This window comes from Anguilla rostrata, chromosome 1 (genome assembly GCF_018555375.3).
Source record: "Anguilla rostrata isolate EN2019 chromosome 1, ASM1855537v3, whole genome shotgun sequence".
In the NCBI taxonomy this organism is placed as follows: domain Eukaryota; kingdom Metazoa; phylum Chordata; class Actinopteri; order Anguilliformes; family Anguillidae; genus Anguilla; species Anguilla rostrata.
The window spans coordinates 59,282,186-59,309,195 of record NC_057933.1 but is presented as its reverse complement, the minus strand read 5'-3'; the positions used below and the strand labels follow the sequence as shown (position 1 = coordinate 59,309,195).

The 27,010-nt window shown below is 39.2% G+C and overlaps 1 protein-coding gene across 4 annotated transcripts in view; it reads left to right on the top strand.

The window, feature by feature from the left end:
* Positions 1-27,010, top strand: part of LOC135260434 (CUB and sushi domain-containing protein 3-like) — a 325,294-nt gene that overhangs the window by 284,635 nt on the left and 13,649 nt on the right. For all 4 annotated transcript variants that reach the window (XM_064345673.1, XM_064345666.1, XM_064345659.1 and 1 more), the window contains 7 exons: positions 5,146-5,328; positions 8,982-9,158; positions 14,881-15,060; positions 17,389-17,562; positions 18,924-19,097; positions 20,716-20,789; positions 26,870-26,981. In XM_064345673.1, the coding sequence (XP_064201743.1) occupies positions 5,146-5,328; positions 8,982-9,158; positions 14,881-15,060; positions 17,389-17,562; positions 18,924-19,097; positions 20,716-20,789; positions 26,870-26,981 (1,074 nt within the window). The remainder of the gene's footprint in view (positions 1-5,145; positions 5,329-8,981; positions 9,159-14,880; positions 15,061-17,388; positions 17,563-18,923; positions 19,098-20,715; positions 20,790-26,869; positions 26,982-27,010) is intronic.

Genomic DNA, 27,010 nt, shown 5'->3' with positions numbered 1-27,010 from the left:
TATGTGGGTGGAGTTTCTGAGTAAGTGATTCAGTGAGTTATATTTTATTGAAGGATGGCTCAAAATTAACAGTTATAAAATGTGCAAGATAACAAACAAGACTTACGTTTCAGTATTCTGTACAATTTATTGCATTTTCACTGTAATGCTATCAAATCTCGCTAGCTTGCAAGGTAAGGCTACAGATTTGCAATTACACAAACCATGAGATGCAATGCAGTCTTATAGAGTGGTGTACTCAGAAACCGATCATGTCTACGAAGAGCTAAGTAGAGCAAGTAGCCTAGCAAACCATCATAATTGCTAGCTAGCTGTTTTGAAATTACACCACAGTGCACGGAAGTATTAATTGTCTTGAAACAAACTGTTATCTCTGGCACAATAGGTTCTGTTATTCAGGATGTTTCCAACCATTTCCAAAATCATGCTTTGCTTCCAAAACAATGAATTTTAAGAAAAAATGTGTTTTAATGTAATGGTGCATCACATCCACTGGGTCTTATACTAAAGTGCATTTCATTTATCATAGTCATCAAAAGGCTTCAGCCAGCATTAATAGGCTGAGCATGTATGCATATAGTGGCTTTGATGGTTCCCGTAGGAGCGACATATTTTGAGAAACTCATGAAAAGGCGAGGTTAAGTTTGCTCCATGGTTGTTGTTTTCCTGGTTTTCTTCTGCTGAGATGGTTAATGGAGTAGTTGAAAGGAGCATTACCACAAAGGATTTTTTCATGCAAGTTTTTTCCCACTTGTGAATCCTCTGAAAAATACTACTTTCACATTTTCTCCACGGTGTAGTGGTGCAGGCTTTAAGATGGCAAATTGGTGCCGAGAATAAAAATGAATCCCGTTGGGTGTCAATTTCCGCAGCTCAAACATGTTTTTTTATTTATTTATTTATTTTTTATTTTTTGCATTTTGCAGGCAGGTGTATATGACTTTTGTACTCTGATGTAATGCAAACTTTAAGCACATTGTATGTGTACAGAAATTCATGAAGTGCCTGAAGTGTGGAAGTTTGGGACATTTTGTCTGAAAAATCCCTCCCCCCCCCCAGTCTGACTCTCCCCCACCTGCTGCATGTGCATCTGAGGAAGGGTGGGAGAGAGCAGTGTACCCAGTGCAAATCAGCAGGAAGCACTGAAGTTAGCAGAGTCTCACTTGCATCTCAGCTCTTAGGAACATGTATTGTCGGGGAGGTTGGGGGAGTGATTCTGTCAGGTCTGTAATTAATGGCTGAGGGGCCTGACCGGAGATCAAAAATAATTTTCGCAATCTAAAAATGTTATGGCGAGCTCAGCCAACCTATCAGAAGTATTGCTGATAAAGTTTTGTAGTGTATGCAGCACTCACAGTCACAGATTAGGGACAATACTTTTCATTGGCCAGACGTGACCTTTCTTTATAGACTTACTTCTGTAGATGTAATTCATAATGCCTATTGTTATAGACTTGTTTTGCTGTCCCCGAGGGCTATGTGTTCGTACTGTAGTTTGACTGTGTACAGAGATCACATCCATCATTTTTAAAGCCATGGGTTATCATTGATTTATAACCCTTTTAACCCATGCCCCCTTTTTACGATGTTTCATTTATTTCTGACAACAGTGATGATTAAAAACTATATGCATCTCCTCACCAAGACATTGGTGGAATATTGACACATGTATTCACAGATATGTGCTCTCGTGCATCTCCTATAAATCAGGGACTGATTGATGCTCTAAATGTAAAGAAAAAAAATGCATTTTCAGTCCTAAAGATCAACAAAGCTCAAGGGAATCTTATAGATTCTAGATGTCTAGCCCGGCACGCACTATTGTACAAGAATTGCACAAGTGCTTTTATGGACTGGAGAGAAAGCAAGGCCGGAGCAAAGTAATTCACTGCCTACACTCTGCCGTTGGGCAGAACATTCCGGTCTCTGCTAACAGCAGACATGAGGTACTAAGGCACTGCACTACTTCCTGCGGTGAGGCTTGTGGATGAGTGGAGCAGATTTAGTTCAGTGGTTGTCTTCCACAGGTCCCTGAGGACAAGCAGGTGACCCGCTAGGGAACTATGCTCTGAGTGACCTCACTCGTACTTAAAACAGTTTAAACAAAGAAAAAGCCCAGGTGTAAGTAGTTTACCTGTGGAATTGTGTTAAACATTGTGGGATGATTTTTTGATTTGACACAACTGGAGGACTTGAAGCCTGCTATGTTATGTATGTAACAATAGCTAGTCAAAATGAGTCACAATAGCTTCAAGAAATTACAGGAGCCCTTAGTATTGTGGTTACTGCAGACTGCTGTAAATGAAAGATTGTGCTTTGTATTGATTGTCTTTAAGAGCATTCAGCTTCTCTGGTAAACTGGTCAAAGAGCACAGAACTAGCTGTTCCCCTGGGTCACGCAGAATAAAAGCTCTGATCGTCAGAATAACAGCCTCAATACTCCTTCACAGAGCGTCACGTTGGAATATTTAGCTTTCATAATCACCCAGTGCTATTCACTTGCCTTCACATGTATCACACAAGAGAATTTCAGTATGTGAAATTCACAGACTGCTCAGGCTACATAGCACTGCAGGAAAGCAATTACTGATCAGTGGAGAGACATAGACCAGAGGCGAGGAGAGCACTGCGCAAAAGGCATGGTGCACGTGGAAACAGGGCTGGGTTGCACTGAATATATTATCAGTGGGTGTGGCGTAGCTGGATTTATTAATAGCCAATCAAATGACGTCTTTTATTCCCTTCAAGAGCCATATCCATTGCACAGGGCATACTGTCAATTTGGAAGACAAGGATAATGATATCATAATCAGATGTTTCTCAGAAAACATACTTTTGTCTTTTTTTTTTCAAACAATTGTGTCCAAAAGATTCTCTTAAATAAGGGACATTTTACATTTGTTCAAATTTTCTTCCATCAAAATTAAAAGGTTTCCTAAAAATGTATTATAGGCCAGATTTAATTTCCCATTAAACCTGTAGTTAAATAGCTTAAATATGCTATACTATAACTAAGAAATAATGACAACAGTATCTTGAAGTTTTATTAGACAAAGTAAAATTAAGGAAAATCATACAATATAAAATGACTCGATGTTTCTCAAATGAAAGAAGGAAAAATTATAACTGAACTGAGTGGGCTTGCATAAGTTGTGGTATATAATTACTCATAGACATTGCTAAGCAACAAAACAGCAAGTCTATCTCCATGCGGCATAGCTGTCACATCTGCATATAGAATTGAAATTGGACATACATATAGAAGAGGTAAAAACGTGATTAGAAAGTAACTGGCCAACAAATGAATTAAAAAGCCTACAGAAAACCAAGACTGGCTGAGAAAGCTTTCTTTACTCTTCCCTACTCACTACATAGATAAAATAAGTGTATATATACTGTAACATGAGCAAACTGCAACTCATCGAATCCCTCTTGTACCGCTTTTGGCAACAAAAAAAAACGTGACCTTCCTAATTGGTTGTACGTTTAAACATGATCCATGCACAGTATTATCTTTTGAACCAGAACAACCTTAGACAATTAAAAATAGAAATAAATACAGGAATTAAAATCATATATAAAGAAAGAAAAACAATGAGCAATAAATGCAATATATGTACATATATATAATCTTCAAACGCTGCCTTTTGAATAGGCTGCGAAACGTGCATAGTACGGGATAGCCTCAAAATGAGCAATCCGCTGCACAACCCTCAGCAGCTGCTCCCCTCCCACTTCAGCGCAGGGTGAGTCACAAAATTACCAAAGGGCTGCGATGCATCGAAATCCAACTGCTTGCATCATGCCATATGAAGATAGAGCTGTATGGGAACTGGTTAAGGGGAACAAATGCAACAGTAACCTCTGAGCTCGTATAAAACCATTCTACTTCTGGCATCAGCTAAAATGGATTCCAACTTCATAGACCCTAAGTGATAAAGTTGGCATAAGGGGGCTCCTGAAAGAATTCACTGCACCTTACATAAAGCACTCATAAGACCTTAGATAGTCTTGTGGAACTATGGAATTCTTAGACATCCCCTTTAATAACACAAGTCCTGGTCTGGATCTCTGTAAAGCTGCTTTGTGACAATGCCCTTTGTAAGGGCTATTCAAATAAAACTGAATTTAATTGAATGGGACATAACCTAAGGGGAGTCTACATAGGCCTTGTTAACACTGTGCATTAAGCATTCACAAGACCTTCATGGTAATTTCAGAAATGCCCATCGCTGAAAATGGGTGTTTTGGACTTTACATTTAACATTTTATATCCTGTAATGTGACATTTTACTCTGCATGTATATCACAATTGTCATTTGTGTTGAATAAATGTTTTATGATAGCTTAGATGACTGTTTCTGCAACCCTCGGTAATTTGTTTTGGAATGCCTGCGTAACCTCCCAAGAGCAAAATGTTACTGTTAATTGTATTCTGCCACTGTGGAAATATTGCTGAGGCTAGGGCCTGCAATGTCTTAGCTATAGGGCCTTGCCTGAGCTCACGTCCTTTCCTAGCTGAGTCACTGAGTAGCCCTTAGAGGACTGGAAGACGTAGATTCAGAGTGAAAGTCTTTATAGACCATATCTTAAATGTAAACACCAGGTCAAACTAAAGCACAGCCAAACCTGGCAAAGCTGTCTTTTGAGTATGAGGTTTTATGATCTGCCGTAAAAAGCAGATGCAGTAAAAATATTGACACTGCTCCCACTCAGTTATATATGTTCTCTTGGAAACTTAAGGGGTTCCCATTGTGTTGAAATAGGTTTTTTGTCATTTTTCTTTTGATAGCTTCTAAACATACAAATGGGATATCTGGCCAGTCTTCCTATGCCATGTCTAAAATGGCACCGTTCCAAAGCTCAACCCTAGACAATGACTTAGCTATCTTGTTTCATAGAAACAAATGAAACACTTAATTAAATTTTGTATTGGATAAAATGACAAATAACTTTGTTATGAGGTGCTATGGGAGTGCTTTCCAATTGCCACAATGTTATTATACCTTTTACTTTTTAATCTTGCCAGTTTAAATGTTTTGATTGTTTTCTCACACTTGTAAAGGGTGTCCTATTTCATTTTTCCTGTATACTGTTGTTTGATTTCTCTCTCTTTCTCTCTCCCACCTCTCTCTCTCTCTCCAGGTGACACTGCTGGTTCTTGTGGAGACCCAGGCACTCCTGCTCATGGAAGCAGAGAGGAGAGCAGTTTTAGGGTTGGTGGTAAAGTGCGCTTCACTTGCTCCACGGGCTCCACACTGTACGGTTCAGCTGAGCGGATGTGCTTCCCTAATGGCACCTGGTCCGGGAAGCAGCCCACCTGTAAACGTGAGTTTCACACTCGGGTCAAACTGTTGGGCGTGCTATCTTAAGCTACCCTGCAATGTGTCTACCCTCAGCTCCCTACCCAGCCAACCACTTTCTCTACTTTCTGTACCAAGGATTGGCAAAACTATATTGAGCCCAGCCCCAATACATTTTTAGAAAATTTATTTCATAAAAATGATCCACAACCAGGGCGCAAAGACAGAATCTGTGGCCAAAATTCAATACACACACACAGACGTGCACATTCCTTCTGGCTTACATTGCATTTCACAATCTAGGACCTCTGTAAGCTAATACACTCCTGATCTTAACAGAAGCTCTCTCTCTGCCACAGCACAGTGAATCATGTTTCAAAATTCCATCAGAATAAAATATCACCACATCCTGGTTTTGGAGGACACAAAAATGATTCTTTCAGTTGTTCAGAATGTTGAAAATGGACTCGGACGTTTTTAAGACACATGGAAGTCCCAAATGTCGGCGGAAGGTGAAGAAGTCTTACTGGCTGCCTTCACTGTCTTTATAGTGATATGGTCCTCAGGCGGGAGAGCGTGGTTTAAATCAATTTCAGTGAGGTGCTGTTTCACTTCACCGCCCCGGTCTTAGCAGCTGTGGTACAGCTTCGAAACCAAACAGATTTACAGTCGGTTGACTCCCCACACCCTGGGAAAGCTGAGCGTCTCTCCCTTTCAGCTCTGAACGCTTGTGTTGCATTAAACCCCTGTTCCATTCCCACCTTCTAAGTCAGCACTGATGCTTTCCTTAGATTGTCCCTCTGTCGACCAATCACTACACTGTAAATGTCACTGCTGGCTGATGTAATCGGAGCCAGCCATTTGATGCTGCCTAGCTCTCCGTTTGGCCTCCTTTGACCAAATCGTCCACACAGTTTATACAATACATTTTTATCTGCAAATACATTTCAAATATGTTTGGCTTGCTCACTATCAGCTTGGGCTCATTTTAGTACGAAGAAATGTGACCGCACATCGTCTCTTGCCAAAAATCCAATTTCATTTTCGATGGCTCAGTTTAAAACCTTCACCTGGTCATGTGCTTCTAACGTCCACTACCTATTTATCATACACACCAGTGATATAATATAATTTCTGTATTTCAGTCAGGACCACTGTCGTCAAGGTTAGAATCTTCATTAATAATCCTAAAAGGCAATACAGTAATGTTTGGTGTCATATGGCTCTGTTCTGGAAGCCCTCCCGGCCATTCACACAAGCAAGCGTGGGTGAGGCAGGGAGGGAAGCAGCAAACCCTCCTAGAGGGGTACACACTGTACAGATCCAGCAGCAACGAGGACCATTATTAACCTTTAATTATACAGGATAGGATGATAGCATATCTTTGGCAACAGTACCATCCACTGCACCACCGTGCCACCCATAAAGGAGGAGGGAGGGGCTGGTGGGGTGGGTTTAGGTGCAGTGCGCGTACGTAAATACAGGAGGAACGTTGTACGCAGTCTGCAGCACATGTACAGAGGACAGTCAGACAGCAGTTGCACAAGCTGCATCAGGAGGGAACAGGTTTGTACAGGCAGTCTGCAGCAAGCATGCATACAGGAGGGAACAGGTTCAGACAGGCAGTCTGCAGCAAGCATGCATACAGGAGGAAAGGTTTAACAGCAGTCTGCAAAAGCATGCTACAGAGGACAGGTTCACGGCGTCTGCAGCAAGCATGCATACAGGAGGGAACAGGTTTAGACAGGCTGTCTGCAGCAAGCATGCATGTAGGAGGCAGCAGGTTTAGACAGAAAATATGCAGCAAGCATGCATGCATGCAGGAGGCAGCGGGTTTGTACAGGCTGTCTGCAGCAAGCATGCATGCAGGAGGCAGCAGGTTTAGACAGGCAGTCTGCAGCAAGCATGCATACAGGAGGGAACAGGTTCAGACAGGCAGTCTGCAGCAAGCATGCATACAGGAGGGAACAGGTTTAGACAGGCTGTCTGCAGCAAGCATGCATGCAGGAGGCAGCAGGTTTAGACAGAAAATCTGCAGCAAGCATGCATGCATGCAGGAGGCACCAGGTTTAGACCGGCTGTCTGCAGCAAGCATGCATGCAGGAGGGAACAGGTTCAGACAGGCAGTCTGCAGCAAGTATGCAGGAGGAAGCAACTAAATGGGTAGGGGAAGGGAGTTTAAATAGACTGCCCTGTTATGTGAATAGACGGCGATAGGTGAACATCACTAATCAGCTAAGCCATCAGCCAATTCAGCCAGAGCCAGGCTTGACTGCCGTGGCGTGTCTGAACTAACGTGTCGCTCAATTATTGTTAATATATTATAGAGATATGCTGTATTTGTTAAACAAAAATATTTATGGTAAATCACCAGCTTGATTCTTTTCATTGGAAATCTTTGAATGTAATCGTAGCATTCTATAAAACCTGTTTGCTCACATTATGTTTGTATTAGTAGAAGGAATCACATGATTTGTATGCTATGACTCATTTTAAAATCCTTTGTATTGCAAGAATTGCTGTTCACTCTGTTGAATAAAGCTATGCGTTTTGCGAAACAAAATAGGCCACAGAGCTGTTAGAGAGAGTATTTCAGAAAGATAATGCACAGTTGTAACCATACAAAGTATGAAATGGACTGGGAAAGCACAACAAAAATACAATACATAAAGTGCCAGCAAAACGACATTAAAACGACAACATATGAATATTAACAGAGAATATTGGCCATGATTGGTCTAAAAATGAGATAAAATAGTGTGAAATAAATTGTTGCTTTAGAATCATGCAGTTCAGCAGGGGGTGAAATAATTACTTGAATATTTGTCCTTCCCTTTTGTATTTGTCTTTCACATTATCCATCTTATTTGTGTTCTTTATATAGTATATGGATGTGTGAGAATAGTATTTACATTCATTATCCCTTTTCAGAATATCCAGCAAAAATGCAAAGAGGTATATTTTGTAGTTTATACAGAAGGGTTTCAGTATTCAATTAAATCAGGTCAATTGCCTTACTTCATCAAAGAATTACGTGTTTATCAAATGTTGGAGGGCATTCAGGATCTTTGCATATTTGAATGTGCAATTCAATAAAGGCTAGTGAGCTAATTTAACCTTTACTTTTTAAATAACCTGAATTCTTTCTGGTTAAGAAGCACTCCTTTTCAAATAGATATTACAGCCCTATTAGCAAGTGATTCCTGTTCTACATAGCAGCTAATGTAAGGGTGGCAGTGTTGTATAATGGTTTGGGAACTTGGCTTCTAACACAAAGGTTGTGAGTTTGATTCCCAATTGGAGTGCTGCTGTTGGACCCTTGAGCAAGGTACTTAACCTGAATTGCTCCAGTAAAAATAGCCAGCTGTATATCCAGATTGTATGTAAAAATGTAATCTGTGTTAGTCACTATGGATACCACCATCTGCTAAGTGCTGAAATGTAATGAGTGCATTTCCTTTGTTAACTTCTCATGAAATTATTTTAGTTGACAATAGAAAAAACTGGTTGAAGTTCAGAACTGATCACTGATCTGTTATGATTATTATTCTCAAGTATTATCTTATTTAATGAAACGTTTACAAAAGCACAATTATTCCATCATTGGATTATTATCAGTGTTAAATTTATGTCTTGTTTTTGGGCTGTCACTAACTGGCTTTCTGTTCCCCTCTCTAGCGGTGCACTGTGGGAATCCTGGCACCCCCGCTAACAGCCGTGTGTTCCACATGGAGGGAACTAGCTACTCCCACTCCATTGTTTACACTTGCATGGACCAGTACCTGCTTTCAGGGTCACCTGTGCGGCAGTGCCTGGCCAATGGCACATGGTCTGGCAACCCACCAAACTGCACCAGTAAGTGTAATTATTAGCAAGGAACTTTACAGACAACTGTTTATTAGGAAATGTGCATTTGAAATATTGTTCATCATGTTGATATAAAGACATGCCAGAATGGTAAACATAGGCTATGATTAAACACAAATTAATCCTTCAAAGATTAATTCTGTAACTTCCAGTAATGAATGCTAATGTAATTAATCCTGTCAATTTGTCTCTTTTATCCATATAAAATATGTGTTCCAGCAGTGTTCTCATTTCTTAAACTGTAAGCCAGGCATCAAAGGTATGAATGATGAAAAGTGTCCCTTCAAGGTATTCCTAGAATAGGAACAGAATCTGAAGGTGAACTGGAGAGGAAGGCATTCTGGGGATGCCTCTGGGTAAGACTGAATGAGGAAAGCTTAAGGTCTGACTTCCTCTGTAGAAAAGGCATACATCTACACTTCTGGAGGTAGAGGCAAAAAATGGGGAGGAGGGTACCTTACCATGACTTAAAAATGATAAAAAATGAAAAAGGATAATAATTTTAATTGGCCTCTCCTCTTTGTGTGGCAAACATGAACAGCAACTGGTGTTAACTTGAAAGAGAAAGCTTGGCAAAAGCTTTTGTTCAAATAGTGGCATACAGTTTGATTTCAGCCATGGTAATCTCATTGTTGTCTGTGCAAAGGATTGTGGGGTTCTCCTGGTATGTTATGCAAGACCATTAGCTGTACAAGAAAAATAAATTACACTGGATCCACTGGTTTGTAGTTGATATTTTGAACATCTCTAAACACACTGAATGGTTTTCAGACAAAATGTAATATTAGACAAAGGGAACCTGAGTAAACACAAAACACATTTTTTTAATTATTATTTAATTTATTTAATGAAAAAAGTTACCAAACACCCATATCACCTATGTGAAAAAAGAATTGCCCCTTTAAATTTAATAACTGGATGCACCACCTTTATTAGCAATAACTGCGACCAAACACTTCCTATAATACAATATCACATTGCCATGGAGGAATTTTTGCCCACCCTTCTTTGCAGAACTTCTTTAATTCAGACAAATTGGTAGGTTTTCAAACATGAACTGCTCATTTCAGAATCTCTATCGGGTTCAAGTCAGACTTGAACCAAGTTCAACCCATGACTCGAGTGACTTGGCCACTCCAAAACTTTTTCCGATCCAGGTGCTTTTTTTAAATGTGAGCTGAACATTGTTTCTTTTGGTTTGCAGTAGTTTCTACCTTGCTATTCTCCCATGAATCCCATTTTGTCTCGGTCTCTTCCTTATTGTGGAGTCACGAACACTGACCTTAGGTGAGGCTAGAGAGGCTGGCAGTGGATGTTTTTCTGAGATCTTTTTTTGGCTGGACCGCAACAGCGGGGCCAGCCCTACAAACGCAAATGTCTGTGAGGTACTGACTGACTGAGTGATGAAGTTACACCATTGGTTGGCCAAGTTATGCAGTTACACCACTGGTCGGCCGGATCACGTGTTAGGGCCAGCCATATACTAGGTTTTAACCTGGTCATGTTTTTTTACTTCTTGGATGAGTTGTTGCTGTACCATTGGAGAACTTTTGGCAGGAAGATTGGCCAGTGTTCCAAGTGTTCTTCATTTGGAGATAATGGCTCTCACTGTGGTTCAGTGGAGTCCCAGAGCCTTAGAAATGGCTTTGTAACCATTTCTAGACTGATATATTTCAATAACCTCTTTTCTTGTCTCTTCTGGAATTTCCTTTGATCATGGCATAGAGTGCTTGTAGAAACTTGTGGTGACTACTCTCTGATGGTAAAGTTCACTGTGAGTGAGGTTTAACTTTTAAAAGGCTGGCTGCAATCAAGCCTGGCTGAGTTCAATCAACTGAATCTAATTATCAATACAATTTGGTTAATTGGTTGATTGAATAATTTTATAATTATTTTAATAGATGTTTTTTGTCTTTACTCAGGTTCCCATTGTCTAATATTAAATTCTGTATGCAGATCTGAAACCATTCAGTGTGACAAATATGTAATAATAGAGGAAACAACGGCACTGTATGTCATATTGGGCCAAAGCTACCTTCTTCATTTCCCTTGAATTTTATGTTAAATATATGGAAGTTACACAACTTAATTCAAACTCTGTTGTTTTGTACACACAAATCATTTATTATATTATTTTTATTAAAATATTTCTTCGAGGGTGAAAAAGATCAAGAAATCTGTGTTTTTGAGATAGGATAGGTTACTTGGACAATTTTATACTATTTTTATATTAGCTTTAAATTTTAGAATAATAAATTTTAAAATTCAGAATAGATTATGTTATTGACTATTTTAATTGGTTGTATATCTTGGTTTTAGTTAGGATGCAATAGGTACCTTGAAATTAATTCTGAAACCTCTCTATATATGTAAGTTATGGGTCTGTGAACTTAATTCTAAGTGTCTTAATTCCAATGGGAGAAAAAAATCTTTCAGCATTTGTTAGATGTAAAGAAAGGTAGTAAAATACATTTCCCTAGATTAAAAACATTTTCTGTAGATAGCTGAATCAAGCAGTTATCCAATATGAATGAAGTAGGGTTTGAGTGAATTGAGACATTAAGAGGGAATTTTAGCTTTCCAAATGCATGTACTGATAATGGTGAGAACAGGAGATCAATTTGAGATAAGAGTGCATATCCTTTCAGAAGGTAAAATATTATATGCATGGTTTCGTCAGGAGAAGGAGAGCGCTCTACAATCAAAAGGAGTCCTATATCAAACATGCACTCAGTTTTATCTTTCCACTATCTAAATAGATAACTGAAATGCACATTAACAAGAATGGATTTAAAAACACATTTTCTGATAGTGTCCTGTTTTTCAAATCTAAAGAAATGTATTCATTGCATTATGTAATGACAATTTTGTTCAAAATTCTAATACTGAATTAATCAGTTTTTAAATATCAATCTGCAAGCCTTTACACTATATGCAAAGTGAGCAGCAGATGCATGACTTGAAGTCTTACTTATTCAATGTCTCATATATCTAAAATTGCTTGAGTGATATGCTGTGATATGAGGACATGTGCAGCCGCTGGAGACATCGGTAAGATCTGCAGCATTGATTATTGATGTGAGAGCTTTTGAGACTTATGGGAAAAGAGGTTTTCTAACATTGATTTTTACATGTTACGGTAACAGTGAGATCTATCATTCAGAATAAAAGGAATACTGCCTGGGGGATATCTTTGTGTCTGCATAAATTGGTTGTTTTAATGTGATTTGTGATTCCTGCAGTTTATGTTAGCTGCTACAGTCACTTTATAGCTATGTGGAATACATGAATTGCTGATATCTTTGTGCTGCAGCTCGTCCTGCATTGAGAGTGTAAATGTATGAATATGAAAGGTTTGGCATAACGAGTATACAAAGACAATTATAAAGGATGAAATAGTGGTGCCAACAGTTTGCTCTAACTGTAGTCATACTGTTGATTGTTTTAGATGAAAAACCATTTAACAGAAGAAATGCAAGTGCCCAAGCAGTATTTTTGAGCAAATAAATGAAAAACTATTTTTTTAATGCATTTTACTCTTGAGAGTATCACTGACAACATAAACAGCGTCATCTGTTTTGCCCACTGGAACAGTTTTGAAAGGTCATAATATAATTTGACAGTGACATTGCTTTTTATTTTGTGTATTACAAGACTCGTTTGGTTTCAGAAATGTACAATTTCAGTATATTTTTTTGGACCTGATCATTTTCAATTTGTACATTTGTTGAATAGATTATACACTGTGCCTGCAGCAAGGGAAAACGGGGGAAACAAATGCTAGGAAACTTGAAAACATATTCCATAAACGTATTCCATGTTCATGCACTAGACATATTCCATTTTCCTTCTGGAGTCAGTGTCAAGATTTCAAGAGATACTATAGTTTTCCGGGTTAAAAATGTTTTTATGTGTGCAAAGGATATAACATCAAAAATTAGCTTCAGCTATATAATCATGTACAGAACATGGGATGCTATCATTGCCTTAGCGTCAAAGACAGTACTGATGATCTTAGAGAGAAGTTCAGAGCAGCAACAAAATTAAAAAAGCAAAAACATGCAGCACCGGCAACCCAGAAGCAAACATATAGGCACCAATGTACTGTAGGACACGAAGCAGTGCAGAATGTGCAGAAATATTAGGTGGTGTGATTACCATAGTTACCTTTGATTGCTGTGTTGTGCCTTTTAGTAACCGGGTACTGGAAGCTGAATTACATACCTTTGTTTACATGATTAAGATGTACACCAATGACCCTGGCACAAGAATATAAAGGAGCAATAATAACGTTGTTCTGAAAACAGACTTTACATATGCAATTCCCATGACATGCTCATTTTCAGTTTGATGCAGAAAAGTATCATTTCAGCAAGCTTGAAAACTGAGACCTGAATGTGAGTTGATAAAAAAGCAGGTTACACTTGTGTAACTGCGTATGCTCTTTTGAAAATTTTATCTTTAACATCTAGTCTTTACTTTCATAAAGTACTGTTATGTACCTGAACTGTAATGTTTACAGTGATTTATACAGTAGACATTCCTATGAAGATTTACAAGAACCTGTAAGAATTCACAAGAATTAATGAGAAATATAAACTAACTACTACTAATAATAATAACAACAAAGAATGCATCTCAAGGGGCTTCACAGAACATAAACCAAATGGAGAAATCTAATCGTGTAATACAAGTAAAAGAATCATGAAAGAAGGTTAAAAAAAATTGTAAAGTATATGCACTTACAGATGAGAAAATGTAACATGGCATATAACTCACAGAATTATAGCAATAGGAATTTTGGGGCACAGACTCAAAACTAATTTTCACTGTATGAAACAATGCTGCAAGAAATAGTTGTGAAGTGTTGTAATCAATAACTGCATTGTCATACAAATCTCATAGGAATAAAGGAAGCAAAACAAAACCCAAATTTCTGCTGTAACAGCAAGCACAAAGTTCACTGCTAATTAACTTCTTATTGGGTTTCAATAATTCCGCCAAAACTGCATAAAGTTGATGTCTTACACAATTATTTCTCACTTGAAATTTTAAGTTTTAATTGTCTGTTCAGTGTAGGAGGTGTCAAGGTCCAGAATGCCACTGTATGCACGTTTTGTTCTTGTTTAATTTTAAAACACATCCCCCGTAAAGGTGTATATTTGAATATTGTGTCAATTGACTTTCAGCAGAGACAGTATATGGCACTCACTACTGGTGACATGATGTCCTCTTTTGCCCTGATATTTCTTCTTTTTTGGACCACAAATATATATCCAGGCTATATTTTTCATTCCTAAAAATGTACTGTTATGTTTTTCTCATTCCATAGACTGTATTTGAACAAACAAACTGACTATATTGTATTCCTTAGACTGTATCATATTCATAACAGCTGTCAGCCCCATCCTCTTCTTTTAAATCTAATACGTGGTCACCCTAATAGTGTAAATAAGAGATTAAATGAAGAACAAACCCAACAGTATAGTGCTGAATAAAGAGTGAATAAAAAAACCTTAAAATTAAGATTATTTGCATTCACAAAAACAATTACACCAAAGGATTTCCTGTTTATATTTTTACTTTTGTTGTAATGTTTTTCTTCAAAATGTAAAACAATTATAGCCTTAAATATTAAGCAGACCGTGATCACCATGTTCCGGTTACATTCTGTTCTCTGTGTTAAGAAGCGTTTGTGTGGTTTCCGCAGTGATAACCTGTGGTGACCCAGGGACACCAGCCAAGGGTCTGAGGTATGGAGACGACTTTTCAGTCGGGCAGAATGTCACATTCCTGTGCCACCCTGGGTTCATCATGGATCCTGCCGATTCTGCTACCCGCTCCTGCACTCTCAATGGCACCTGGAGTGGAGTCACGCCCACCTGTACAGGTACATCCTCCTCGCCATTCGGGCATTCTCTGACGCACTGCTTCATATTAACACAGAGGGCTCAGTCTTACACCCGGCGCAAAGCGGCGCCAAGCGCAACGCAGGTGTCTTTGCTAGTTTCAGACCGACGCAGTTGTCATTTTCCCGTCCAGCGCCCACGTTGTTTAAATAGCAAATGTAAATTGCACCCATCTGAGCGCCCATGGGCGTGTTGGTCTTAAAATGAGGCGTGGTCAGGCACAATGTTAGTGTATTGCTATCTTGAGGCAGCGGAAAGCGATTGCGCGATTGACCAACAAAAATCTGGTCTTAAGTCAATGGCGCAGTATTTTACTGTTATTTTAAGGGCACATTATTTAGATAGTAATATGCGCCTATATAGGCGGGTGCACAACGTGCAATATTTTTTAAAAATACATGCCATTTCCTCTGCAGAGAAGCGTTCTTTCCTACTACTTGGCAAATCCGCCATTATAATAGCAATCCACCAAGGTGCAAGTATACCTGGATTTTAAAGGGAATGGGAGATGACACTCTGATTGGTTTATTTCATGTTACGCCCAAAACACACCTATGATTAATTAAGAGTCTAAGTACAACCCCTTTGAACCATGCGCCTTACTTTGCGCTCAGATTATCCGCTGTTAAACTAGCAAAAGTGGATTTGGACACGCCCTAAATGCACTTGCGCCATGCGCTTTAGACCGTGCGCTTAGATCGTTGAAATATAGCCCAAAACTGTAAGTGTGGCTCAGATCACCTAAATACACAAATCTCATAATGTATGGCATCTTTGTCAACAAACTGTGCATGTACACTGTTTTAAATGTGTATTTTAGCTTTCATGTATGTTCTGTGGTAAATAAGGTCAAGGTGCACCAAGGCTGGGATTCATGTCAGGTGACAGGTAACACCAATAAAAATGGCAATGTGACGTCCGTAACCTCAGTTGCACTGGCAAACCCTTCTGCTGAAAACAGAGGCCTGCAACTCCATCACACCATCTCTGAGGTGCAAGGAGATCAGCAGACTGACTCAGGAGCCAATCAGCTCTAGCCGTCTCTACCTCTATATGTACAGAGGACCCGTGTCAAATTTCCTTCTTCTCATCATTTTCTCATGAGAAGCCAGGTGCCCCTTTCTTTGATCATAAAACATCAAAGAAATCTGAAAGGACGCATTTTACGAAAGGCACTAGCTGTCAGAAACGTCCATCCGTGTTCAAAGTCTTGTGTTCCACGTCAGAACAGAATTTGAATTATTCGTTCATGAGAATTCTGTGCCGGGGGCCGCCCGCTGACTCCTCCTGCTAAGGCACTGGGGCACTGAGGCACTGGCTATGTGTTGAGCCCCAGGGAGGGTTTCATTCTGTGGGGCTCCTCCTGTCAATCAGGCGCTCCTGTGATGTGGTGCCCACTCGAGTGGCCTGCAGAGTGAAGAGTGAGGGAGGACTCAGCAGTGAGACGGGCCTACCGACCCAGCTGGACAGTACTGATTAGGATGATCATTTTGATGAAATTGTTTAACAAGCACGGAACCGTCCAGACCCACGGCGCAACTCACTTCCGCAGACACGTTTTAGCTGGCACCACCTGCGCATGCGTCCGACTAAACGTCCGTGAGTGAGTGACCACAATTTGCCATGCATAGCCCACGGCGGCAGTCCTGCCTGCGCGCTATGGGAAAAATGTATAAATAATAATTAAGTAGAGCATTTTGACTCAAAAGAAATATTTTATGTAACATGGAATAATGACGAGAACAGTATCTAGCACCGTATAAAGCTTGAAAATCGAGTTTCTGCCTACTACATGACCTTGCAAGCTATACCACACAGCCACTTCTCTCTTTGTGAGAATTTACCTTTTGCTAATTTCCTACTGCTCCTTTTGATAATGTCCCCACATTCTACTGATAAAACTCAACCTGAAGAATCTCTTGTAATTCACTTTTTTAATCCCTTTTATGAAAATGTATTTGAGGGTAGGTGTTCGAGAGACGAAGCTTACTTTTCATGGTTTTCTTGATGTATCTCCAAATGTAATGGCTAAAGTAATATGATCCAAGGCACCTCTACCTTTCATTCACTCAATAGCTATGCATACTGGGTGAATCAAAGTGATTTCATTATATTTCACTGTACTGTGTACATCATCATATACCACAAAGACAATACACGCTCAGCAGCACAGTAGTTGCATTGTTGAAGTATATTCTCAGTAAACTCACCTTATCTCTTTCAACTCCAAGTCCAACTCCAGCTCCAAACATTGTTCCATGGCAGGTGTAAGCGTAATTGTTCTCCCTCCTGTCCTCTTATGCCCTCAGCTGTGACCTGTGACTCACCCCCTACAATCTCTAATGGGTTAGTGGAGGGTGCAGATTTTCAGTGGGGTTCCAGTGTGAGTTACAGCTGCTCAGCAGGGTATGAGCTGTCCTTTCCTGCAGTCCTCACCTGCGTGGGTAGTGGTTCCTGGAGTGGTGATCTGCCTCAGTGCCTGCGTGAGTCACTTCCTCTTCCTTTTTGCAATTGATTACTGTTCCTGTGCTGTACTCTTCTTTTACACCTCCCATCATTTTGTGATTCAGCCTTACTGCTTCTTGTCTTTAAGGGGTTATTTCAGTATTGTGAAATTATTTCAGTTTCACTGTGTGTTTTCAACTGACCTAGTTTTTGCTTGCAATATGTAATATCTTATGTACTTACTTAGGTATTTCTAACACTTTACACGTCAGCTTTACGGTAAGTATAAGTGCATTCACAGGTTCATAGTGTAAAGCATTGACTCCAAAATAGCTTCTACAGTGCCGTTATGCCTCCAGAGGTTGTATGTATGTATGTGTGTGTGTGTGTGTGTGTATGTGTTTGTATGTATGTATGTGTGTGTGTGTGTGTGTGTGTGTGTGTGTGTGTGTGTGTGTGTGTTTGTATGTATGTATGTATGTATGTATGTATGTGTGTGTGTGTGTGTGTGTGTGTGTGTGGCAAAACGTAAATTTAGCTAAATTCCTCATATTTAGATTCAAGTCACATCCTCGTTGTGTTTCTTTGTTTTTTTTTGGCAGTGAAAAGTGTGCTTGTTGGTAAGTCATGCAGGCAAAAAAATAACAATTGAAGTTTGGCTAGACACCCAAAAAAAGAAGAGCTGTATGTGAATTACGCAGGCATTTATAGCTAATGGCAAAGAAACTCAGAATAGCAAAGGTACATAATACACCGGATAGATCAACAATTCTGTCCATTCCGAAGTCTCAGTTGTGGAATTGCATCTGTTCATCAGCACTCTGCTGGCTTCAGGACTCTGAACAGATGATTTCAGCTGACCTAATCATGTAGTAATAACATCATTTGAGGCTATGGTCTAGTCAGAAAATGAAAAAGAAAAACTCAATATAATAATTATAAGTGCTAGGCATAAATATTTTAGCACTCCATAAGAAAAACAAGCGAAGCCACATTCTGTCTGATGCCGCCTTTTTATCCTTTCCTTTTTATCTCTGTCATAATTGGTGCCTCCTAGCTCTGGGCATCCACATTCCTGTGGGTCTCACTAATGCAATTCAGAGTTGCTTGACATTTGATGTGTATGCGTAATTCCGAATTCCAACACTTTTGATTTATTTATCCGGGTGCATATTAACCCAAAGCACGCCTGAATGGCACCGAGGACAGTAAGTAAAGCAAGTTCCCGAGCCGTCATTACCTGAAATGGGGCAAATAAGAATCAAACAACCTGTGGATTTATTGTGATTTAGGGCATTTTAAATGACAGTGTCATATAACGTGGTATAATCCGTGTGGCCGCATTGCAGCATCCTGGCACATTTCAGACATTAAACATTCAGTACCGTCATCTTTGCAGCCAGATTCTGTGGGGACCCCGGCATTCCGGTGCAGGGTACGAGGGAAGGACGCAGTTTCATCTACCAGTCGGAGGTGTCCTTCAGCTGCAGCGCCCCCTACATCCCCGTGGGCTCCACAACGCGCATCTGCCAAGCCGACGGCACCTGGAGCGGGACCCAGCCGCGATGCATAGGTACCGTAACGCGTCAGGGGAGCGCTTACATAGATAACAGCCAGGGGAGGAAACAGGATTGAGCGTGATTCCGTGTGGAGGAGGGGTGGGGACACTTTACGCTTTTCCCTGAATGATTGTAAGCTGATTTGTCCTTGCGTTTACTCGAGTACTTTTTTGCTGCCTAAAGGCCATTTTTCAACAGACCTGCTTAAATGCTTTGCAGAGGAGTTTTTCCGGCGTAGGCTTGCCTACGCAACAATGCTCTTTGATAAGATAAAAGCGTGTGATGATTTTGAACTGTTACCATGCACGGCTTTAATCTGTAAAGAGGGGGGTGGGTAGTCTCAGCACTCAAGACCGTGCATGATGAAAATATCAACTGCCAGGGGCAACTCATTTTTGCTTCACTATCCGCAAAATACATTCTCATTGACATAATAATAATAGTAAAAATTGAGTATTGTTCTAAAACCCCATTACAATGTTTGGTATAAAAAATATTTGCTAAAAACCTTGAGATGGCCAAGTGATCTGTGTTCTCTGCACCTAGTGATGGGACAGGTACATTTGAGCCTTTTATTAATTGTACAAACCAATCAAAAGACTTTGCACTCCAACTAAACAATATTATCTCTTTAACTCATTGAATCAAATAGTGGAGATGATAGTGTCATCCATTTTGTGCTTTTTGATGCCTCATTCTCATTACGCTAGGTAAGCCATTTTCCATGTGCCTTTTTTTAAAGATTCAGGCTCAAATTAGACATATCTCTTAGGTAAACTGCTGGGAAAAAGGTTTAATCTCTAGAAGGCTTTTGAAATTCTATGACATTAGTCAGGTGTCATAGCTGTGACAGGATAAAACTGAATGAAACTTCAAAAGTGTTTCTTTGCAAGTATAAGCTTACAATGTTTTTGAGGTAGAACTGCAACAGTCAAAAATGCTGACAAGGATGTTTCCTATTCTGTGTCACCCCCACCCTCTGCTCCAGGGGAGTTGTATACATGCTTTGTATTTAAGTACATTCTGTTTAACGCACTCCTTAGTGTAAAAGCTATGCTCTTGTGAGGTGGACTCTCTTGGATGCTAGAGGACAGCCATGATTTACAGAAGTTTTATAAATCAATTTAAGTGACACCAGTTGGATAAAGTGCTTTACTAAGTGCTTTTGTTATCTGTTCACTTGCTCCAATGTTTCCTCTGTCTTTTTTCATTGCATCTCAAATTCTGCAGTATATTCAGAGAAGTGTTGATTAGCCACTGTCTTCTGTCTTGCAGAATACTTGTGATTTAATTCCAGTTGATGAAAGTGCCCCGGAGCTTATGTTGATAGATCACCCAAGCAGTCAGAATGTCTGAGGAACAAAGTCCGTATTGTTAGGATTATTGGGAAAATGAAGGCCAACTGAAATCAAATCTCTCCATTAGGTACCCACTGTGAAAACAGAAATTGTGTATGGGAGGCAAAAACAGACTGAATGCATTTATATCATCAACATGCAGGCCAACAGAGGGTTTGAGCGTTCAGACATTTCACTGGGCATGACCTCTAAAGTCTTGAAGACATTTACTGTATATTGTAAATTGTAGAAATTTGTCAATATCAGACCTGAGTTCCGTTCTCTTCTTCCCTAGAACCAACCCGCACTACATGTGAGAACCCTGGAACACCTCGGCATGGCTCTCTGAACAGAACCTCGGGCTTCAAGGTGAGTGATGTGGAATAGCTTTCAGCTCTGTTCTGTTCTGTATGCTATTTTTAAATGTGCTAGAGACTATGGCCTAAAAGAAAGGATAAGGAATTTTTTTTTTTTTTTTTAAACAGTCCACCCCATTACCAGTGTTATGTGTGGGATTTGAGACTGTCGGCTAGCATTAATAATCAATGTTCACACAACGACAACAATGATGTGATGAGAATAGGAATCACTTTTTATATAGATGCTTTATTTCCCGCCTTGAGAACCTTGACGTGAGAATGGAAACAAAGGCATAAAAAGAAACATTACAGTCATAAATCAGGTGTAACTGATGCACCTCATTTCTCAATTTCAGGCAGAGGCTTGTACAAATTGGTCATCAAACTTTTTCATAAGCCCAGTCCATGGCTGGTTCTAGCCAGCATATGTGATTGCCAAGGGTGCCATCCGTCTGGAGAGAGGCGTCGACTGTCTGGGGAGGGGGCAAACGGGGCGGGGGGGGACGTGCTGCATCTATGATAATATAGCAGAACTGTATTAACCCCCCCGGCCTAATCCACAATTGTATCAACATCTCCTCCATATGAAATTTTGGAAGAGAACAGGGGATGTCTACACTTTCCTGAACTGACAGTATGAAAACAAAATGCAAAAAAAATGCCTCTAAAAATGAATTGAGCCCATTAATTCCTTATGTAAACATTACTTCACCAAAACTGGTTTCATTTTGAACCATTTAAATGGCCTATCAGAGTGATTTATTTCCATGCAGTTCTATTTGAACCCAGAGGAGAGACTGAAATAACTAAATTATCCCCATTTTCCCTGTGAGTTAAACCAAGATAGGTTCCTGACAAATAGAGTATTGCTGATACAGCAAAAAAAAAAAAAATCTCAGCAGGCATCAAGTAAACAGTACATTTATAGAGTATGACTTGTGACCTTGAAAATAGCATTGCATTGTATAACTTAAAACAGCTAGAAAACTTAAACAGTATTGGGTGCCAAATGTATTTTAAATTTCATGCATTTTGTGCCACAAGATGTTTTTCATGTAGCAAAATAAAGAAACAACTTACTGCATTTTGTGCACGACATAAAAAGTGCTTATTTCATTCACAAAATGTTAAATCATATTTGAATTTAGTCTGTAAAATGCAGAGCTCTTTTAACATTTTGTGCACAAATTGCAAATGCATTCTCAATGATTCAATGAGTCTGGCAGCCAGCACAGTCTTGACTGTAATGTCCTGGGAAAACAAACATAGAACGTGTAACTAAGTTAGTAAGTACTAAGTAGCTAACTAGCTAGCAAATACACCACAAAGCCTGGATAAAAAAAACTGGTAATGCAAGAGCTTGCATGAATAGACACTCACTACCAAAGTAGTTATACAACTAGTCTGTGAATAAAAAGCAGAAGGCTTTTGGCAACTGAAAATCCTATAGTACCATGTTATCAGACACTTTGCTGCTAAGCCCGCCCACTAGCTGGCTTCTGTATTACTAGTTTGGCCAATATTAAAACTTGTGTTCACACACATAAAGACTGCACGCTCTTGGCAAGATGAAAAAACAGTACCAAGTTATTTTAATGAATGTAGGAAAATGCTGAGTGCTCTGCTTTGAAACATGGCTTGTTTAATTTCTGTGAAACATAGTTGTGAAAATTCAGTTGTAACTTGCCATTCTTGTAATATTGACAATTCTAAGAAATCACACCCTTTCCACATAATGAAAAATAAAATGAAAACTAAAACACGGAAATTAGAAAAGTAAAAAGGTGTAAGTAAAAAATAGCATAATTATTATTATATAACATAAAAATAAAGTGCAATACAGTGTTTCCACATGTCCTTGAAGACCTTGAAACTGGTTAATTGTGAATACGAGAACCTCAAGGTCGTTTAAGGGTTTTTTTTTTCTCCAGTGTTCTTGAAACTGCCTGGTTGTATGTTTCTGAATGTAATATCCTTTAACAGTCTTTGAATCTTAAACAGCTTATGGTTTAAATATATAAATTATAATTTGTCCTGTTTACATATGCAATTTGATCCTCGTTCTCAGTTCTCATGGAGACTCAGATTTGAGTGTTTTGCATTATTAGCATAATCATCCACATACTTAAATCTGACTGCTTAAATCAAGTTCTCACTGTGGAGTTTGGTTCTTGTGCTGTTATGAAACAAAACATGTGAGAATGCTTAAAATTCTACTGACTCTTACAAAATAGAACTTACTATTACTCTATCACTGATTCGCCGATTGGAACACATCGTAGTGTTGTGTCATCTCTGCTTTTTCAGAGCAATCCCTGTGCTGTGTTTGAGATTGACAGCATATGGTAGATCACACAGATTCTGGGGTGCATAGCCCCATTCTCCCATCACTGTGTAAATGGAAACACTTTTCCTAGTTCGCAGGCTTAAGCACCTCTTACTGTGCATCGCAGGGTCCAAGCTGTCTTTTATTCTTAGAAAAAAGCTTCAGGGATGCTTAAGTCCTGTAAACAAGCTAAATATTTGTATATATTTGGAGCAGTGCAGATGGCTTGCTATGACAGTCAGCTATGTTTTCGCCCCTTTGGCATTTTCTTAAAATTTGAGCTGACTGAGTGTAAAGGGGATCAAGTCCTTAAGGATGTGATTACTATCCCACAGTGGTATTTTAAAAAAGGTTTTCAATCTGCCAGGAAAATGTGGTTTTAATGCAAGGGTAACCTTGTCACAATGTACCAGAATATTTTGCAGTCAGTAATAAAACAAAAACTATTGATTATGCTAGAGGGGCATCAACACAGAGATATAGTATTGCCATTGAAATAATATTACACAGTATGTACCTTTACCATAGAAAGTTAAATTAGAGCTCCATATTGCAATGTAACTGGCTGCAAATTTGGCCAAAAATATTTGCGTTGATCATTAGTGGAGACAGGAACTCAAAATAGCTTATTCTTTGCAATATATTCTGTGTGCATCTTGCAGAAAACCCCCTGAGGTTATGCTAATGTAGTCTTCTCTTTATGGTAGTCTTTCGCACACCTGTGCCTCCATCCTGGAGAGTGTTCCTGATCTGTTCAACTGTTGAAAAGGGGGTTTTCCTTACAATTTAAAGTATTCTTCAGTCATCCACATTAGTGGTCTTCCATGATCTACCAAGTTGTTTGCAGCTTCTGAGTTGATCAGTGCGTTCTTGCTTTCTAGCAACGTATCAAACAGTTCATTTGGACCCGACAAATGTTTTGGCTATGTCTCTGATCGATTTATATGGATTTTTCGTATGGCCTGCTTTACTGGCATTAATTTGGTCTTCATGTTGAAAGATAACAGCAACAGACTAAATTCAAATTTCACACCTAGAAACTCTAGTCCTTTTGTTATCTTTTTTGTGCATGAATTAATGATGCAAAGACACTCAAATTGGCAAGAAACAGTTGAGCAGCCTGTTGTCCCTTTACTTTTGCTCCCCTAAAATGAAAGGACTGTGTAAAAAAGGGTTGTACTTCCTACATGGATTACCCGGATATTGATGTAAATACCCTCAAAATTAAAGCTGACAGTCAGCACTTTAATCTCATATGCATTATTTTATTTCAAATCCAATGTGTTGGAGGACAGAGCCAAACTAGTACTTTTACTAGTACCAGTACTTTTCCACCTCTCTGTTTCTTAAATAATGTGGACGTCTGATAATGATGGTCAAAACATGAACAATCCAGTGAATACACATGGTGTCCATGGTTTGTTTTCATTTTTCACTTCCAGCTATCAAAGCTTGCTTTATAAAAATGCAAATTACATTTCAGTAATAAAGGACTGTGGTACAGTGGTTATCTGGGAGATATAACATAATTGCATACTGTAGGCACATTCTGTAGGTGTTGTAGTGAATTGATAAGTAGGGTTGGTTCTGAATCTGAATAACGGGTGAAAGACATGACATGTTAATACCATCCCCAATTATTTTTTGTGGATGTTCAGTTTAAAGTGACATAAAGACAGGCAAGGCTAGTATATTCACTTTCACAACCTGAAGGCTAGTGAGAAAGACGAAGCAGAAAGCAAACAGCCTTACATGTAGAAAGGGGGAAGGTAGAGAGTTGTGGGTTTCGTTTATAATAGTTTTCTTTTATTCCTCATTTGGCATTTTGGTACCCAAAAAGTGTATTTTGGTTTAGGAAGCAATGGCTCCCTGGGCAAATTTGTGGTTGGGGCTCTGTAAATGAATGCAATATACTTCTGTTGCAACATTTGTAAAGATAAAAAACATGGGGGGATTAGCTATTTCTGATTTGTGATGAGGTAATTTTCTACTTTATAACTTTGATCAGTTAGGAACCTGTAGATATGTTGATGCAGTTTTGCACAATATTGTTCATGATTCATGGCTAGTCCAGATATTAATATTATACTGTCATTAAAATATGTTTTCCAGCTTTTTGTCTTTTGGATAATTGTACCATTTGTGATTAATTGCATTTAACTTTTCACGTGACATTACAGAGGGATTATTTATCCTAGATTTTATATGTACACTTATGTTATGTACTGTATGTTGATGATAATAACCAAAGAAATGTCACCTACCAATGTTAAAAGAGAGGTTCTTATTATCACCCTTATTATCAGTCATACAGTCAACAAGTCCACGCTCCTAGCATGCATGTATGTGCCATACATCATACATATACCACATTCACACACTTTACTCTTCTAGAAAAGCCGGCCGGAGGAAAGGCTGTTCTTCATTAGGTTCTAAACAGCAAGATAACTATTTTTTTGCCTGAAAATCAGCACATCGACAGCAAGTGAGCGTTGCCAACTGACAGTAGATAAGGACTCGGGGAAGGAGAGCGGCAGACAGGCATTTGTTTGTCTGCTTCCTTGGCCGTGTCCTTATGGAGTCTCACTGGGGCTGCCTGTGCACGAGCTTCCATCACAGCAGGACCTGCAGATACACACTGCCATCTCCCAGTGCATCTGCTCGATGGGAAGAAAAACAGCGCTTTTATCATGATCCACACGAACATGATCATTTATGTCCTTATGTTCACACACAAACCTCTCCTGGAAACAAGAGAGCAGCCTTTGGCACAGTTTTAATTTGATTTTCTGAGGAGAGATAATAACAGATTTGCCACATGCATAACTTTGAACAAGGTTTTTCCAGATCGTCGGGAAGTTGTACTCACAGTAATAATTTTGTCAGCCACTTTGCAAAGCTTGTTTCCAGTAAAACCTCAAACCATACATAATGACCAAGTTTCACAGAAACACTGAAATATAACATACTGCTGTCATAAATCATTTGTCTAGCCCTGCACTGAACAGAACAGGAATGTATTCACCAAATTATAATGACGTTCTAATGAAGTGAGGAAGATATTATCATCTTGTCATTTAGATAACCCATGTCTCCAGTATTTATCATAATGACCACTGTAATAATGATGCATTCATAGACTGCATGTTTAATAATGCTTTCTGGCTCACAATAATTAAGCCAGAAAGCATTGTTAAGCACAGAGGTATCTGTTTCACCAGCACTCAGGTCTGTGATGCACAGGCGACTTCACAAGAGGGGGACAGAAAAATATTGTCACATATTGTCCTGAGAATATACTGCATTAAACCATCCGTATTGACATGTCATGAAAATCTAAATTACTGGAAAGTAAATTCAGTGCTTTATGAAAGATGACATAACGTATGATATATTAAATATTACTCTCAGGTATGAGTCATGATGTGCCTTGACTTACGGTCAGCCATCTAACAAAATCTCCTGAGCAAGTGCTTTTGTAAGATTTATAAAGTTATTTTGTTGCGGAAATTAATGTGAGGTAAAAGCTTCATAGACCCTCTATGAATGTATATTCCAAGAAGAATTTCTGTTCTTTTGTGATGAAGAAGAACAGGTATTGCTGTGTGTGCCAGGTCTTATAATGCTAGTACCTGTTCCTTTGAATATGCATGGTCGACAGCGTACCTTTTCAGCTCACTCTTGCAGTCTCAATGTGAATTAAAGGTTAAATAAATCAAGCGTAATTGGGTGTGGTTAGTAATGCATTTGTCCCTCCATCGCAGGTGGGCAGTGTGATACATTTCCAGTGCCAGCCCTCTTACCTTCTACAGGGCTCAACCACCCGACTGTGTCAGCCCGACTTCACCTGGAGCGGTTCCCAGCCTGAATGCATCCGTGAGTTCGCAGCACTCTCCGGAGTAACT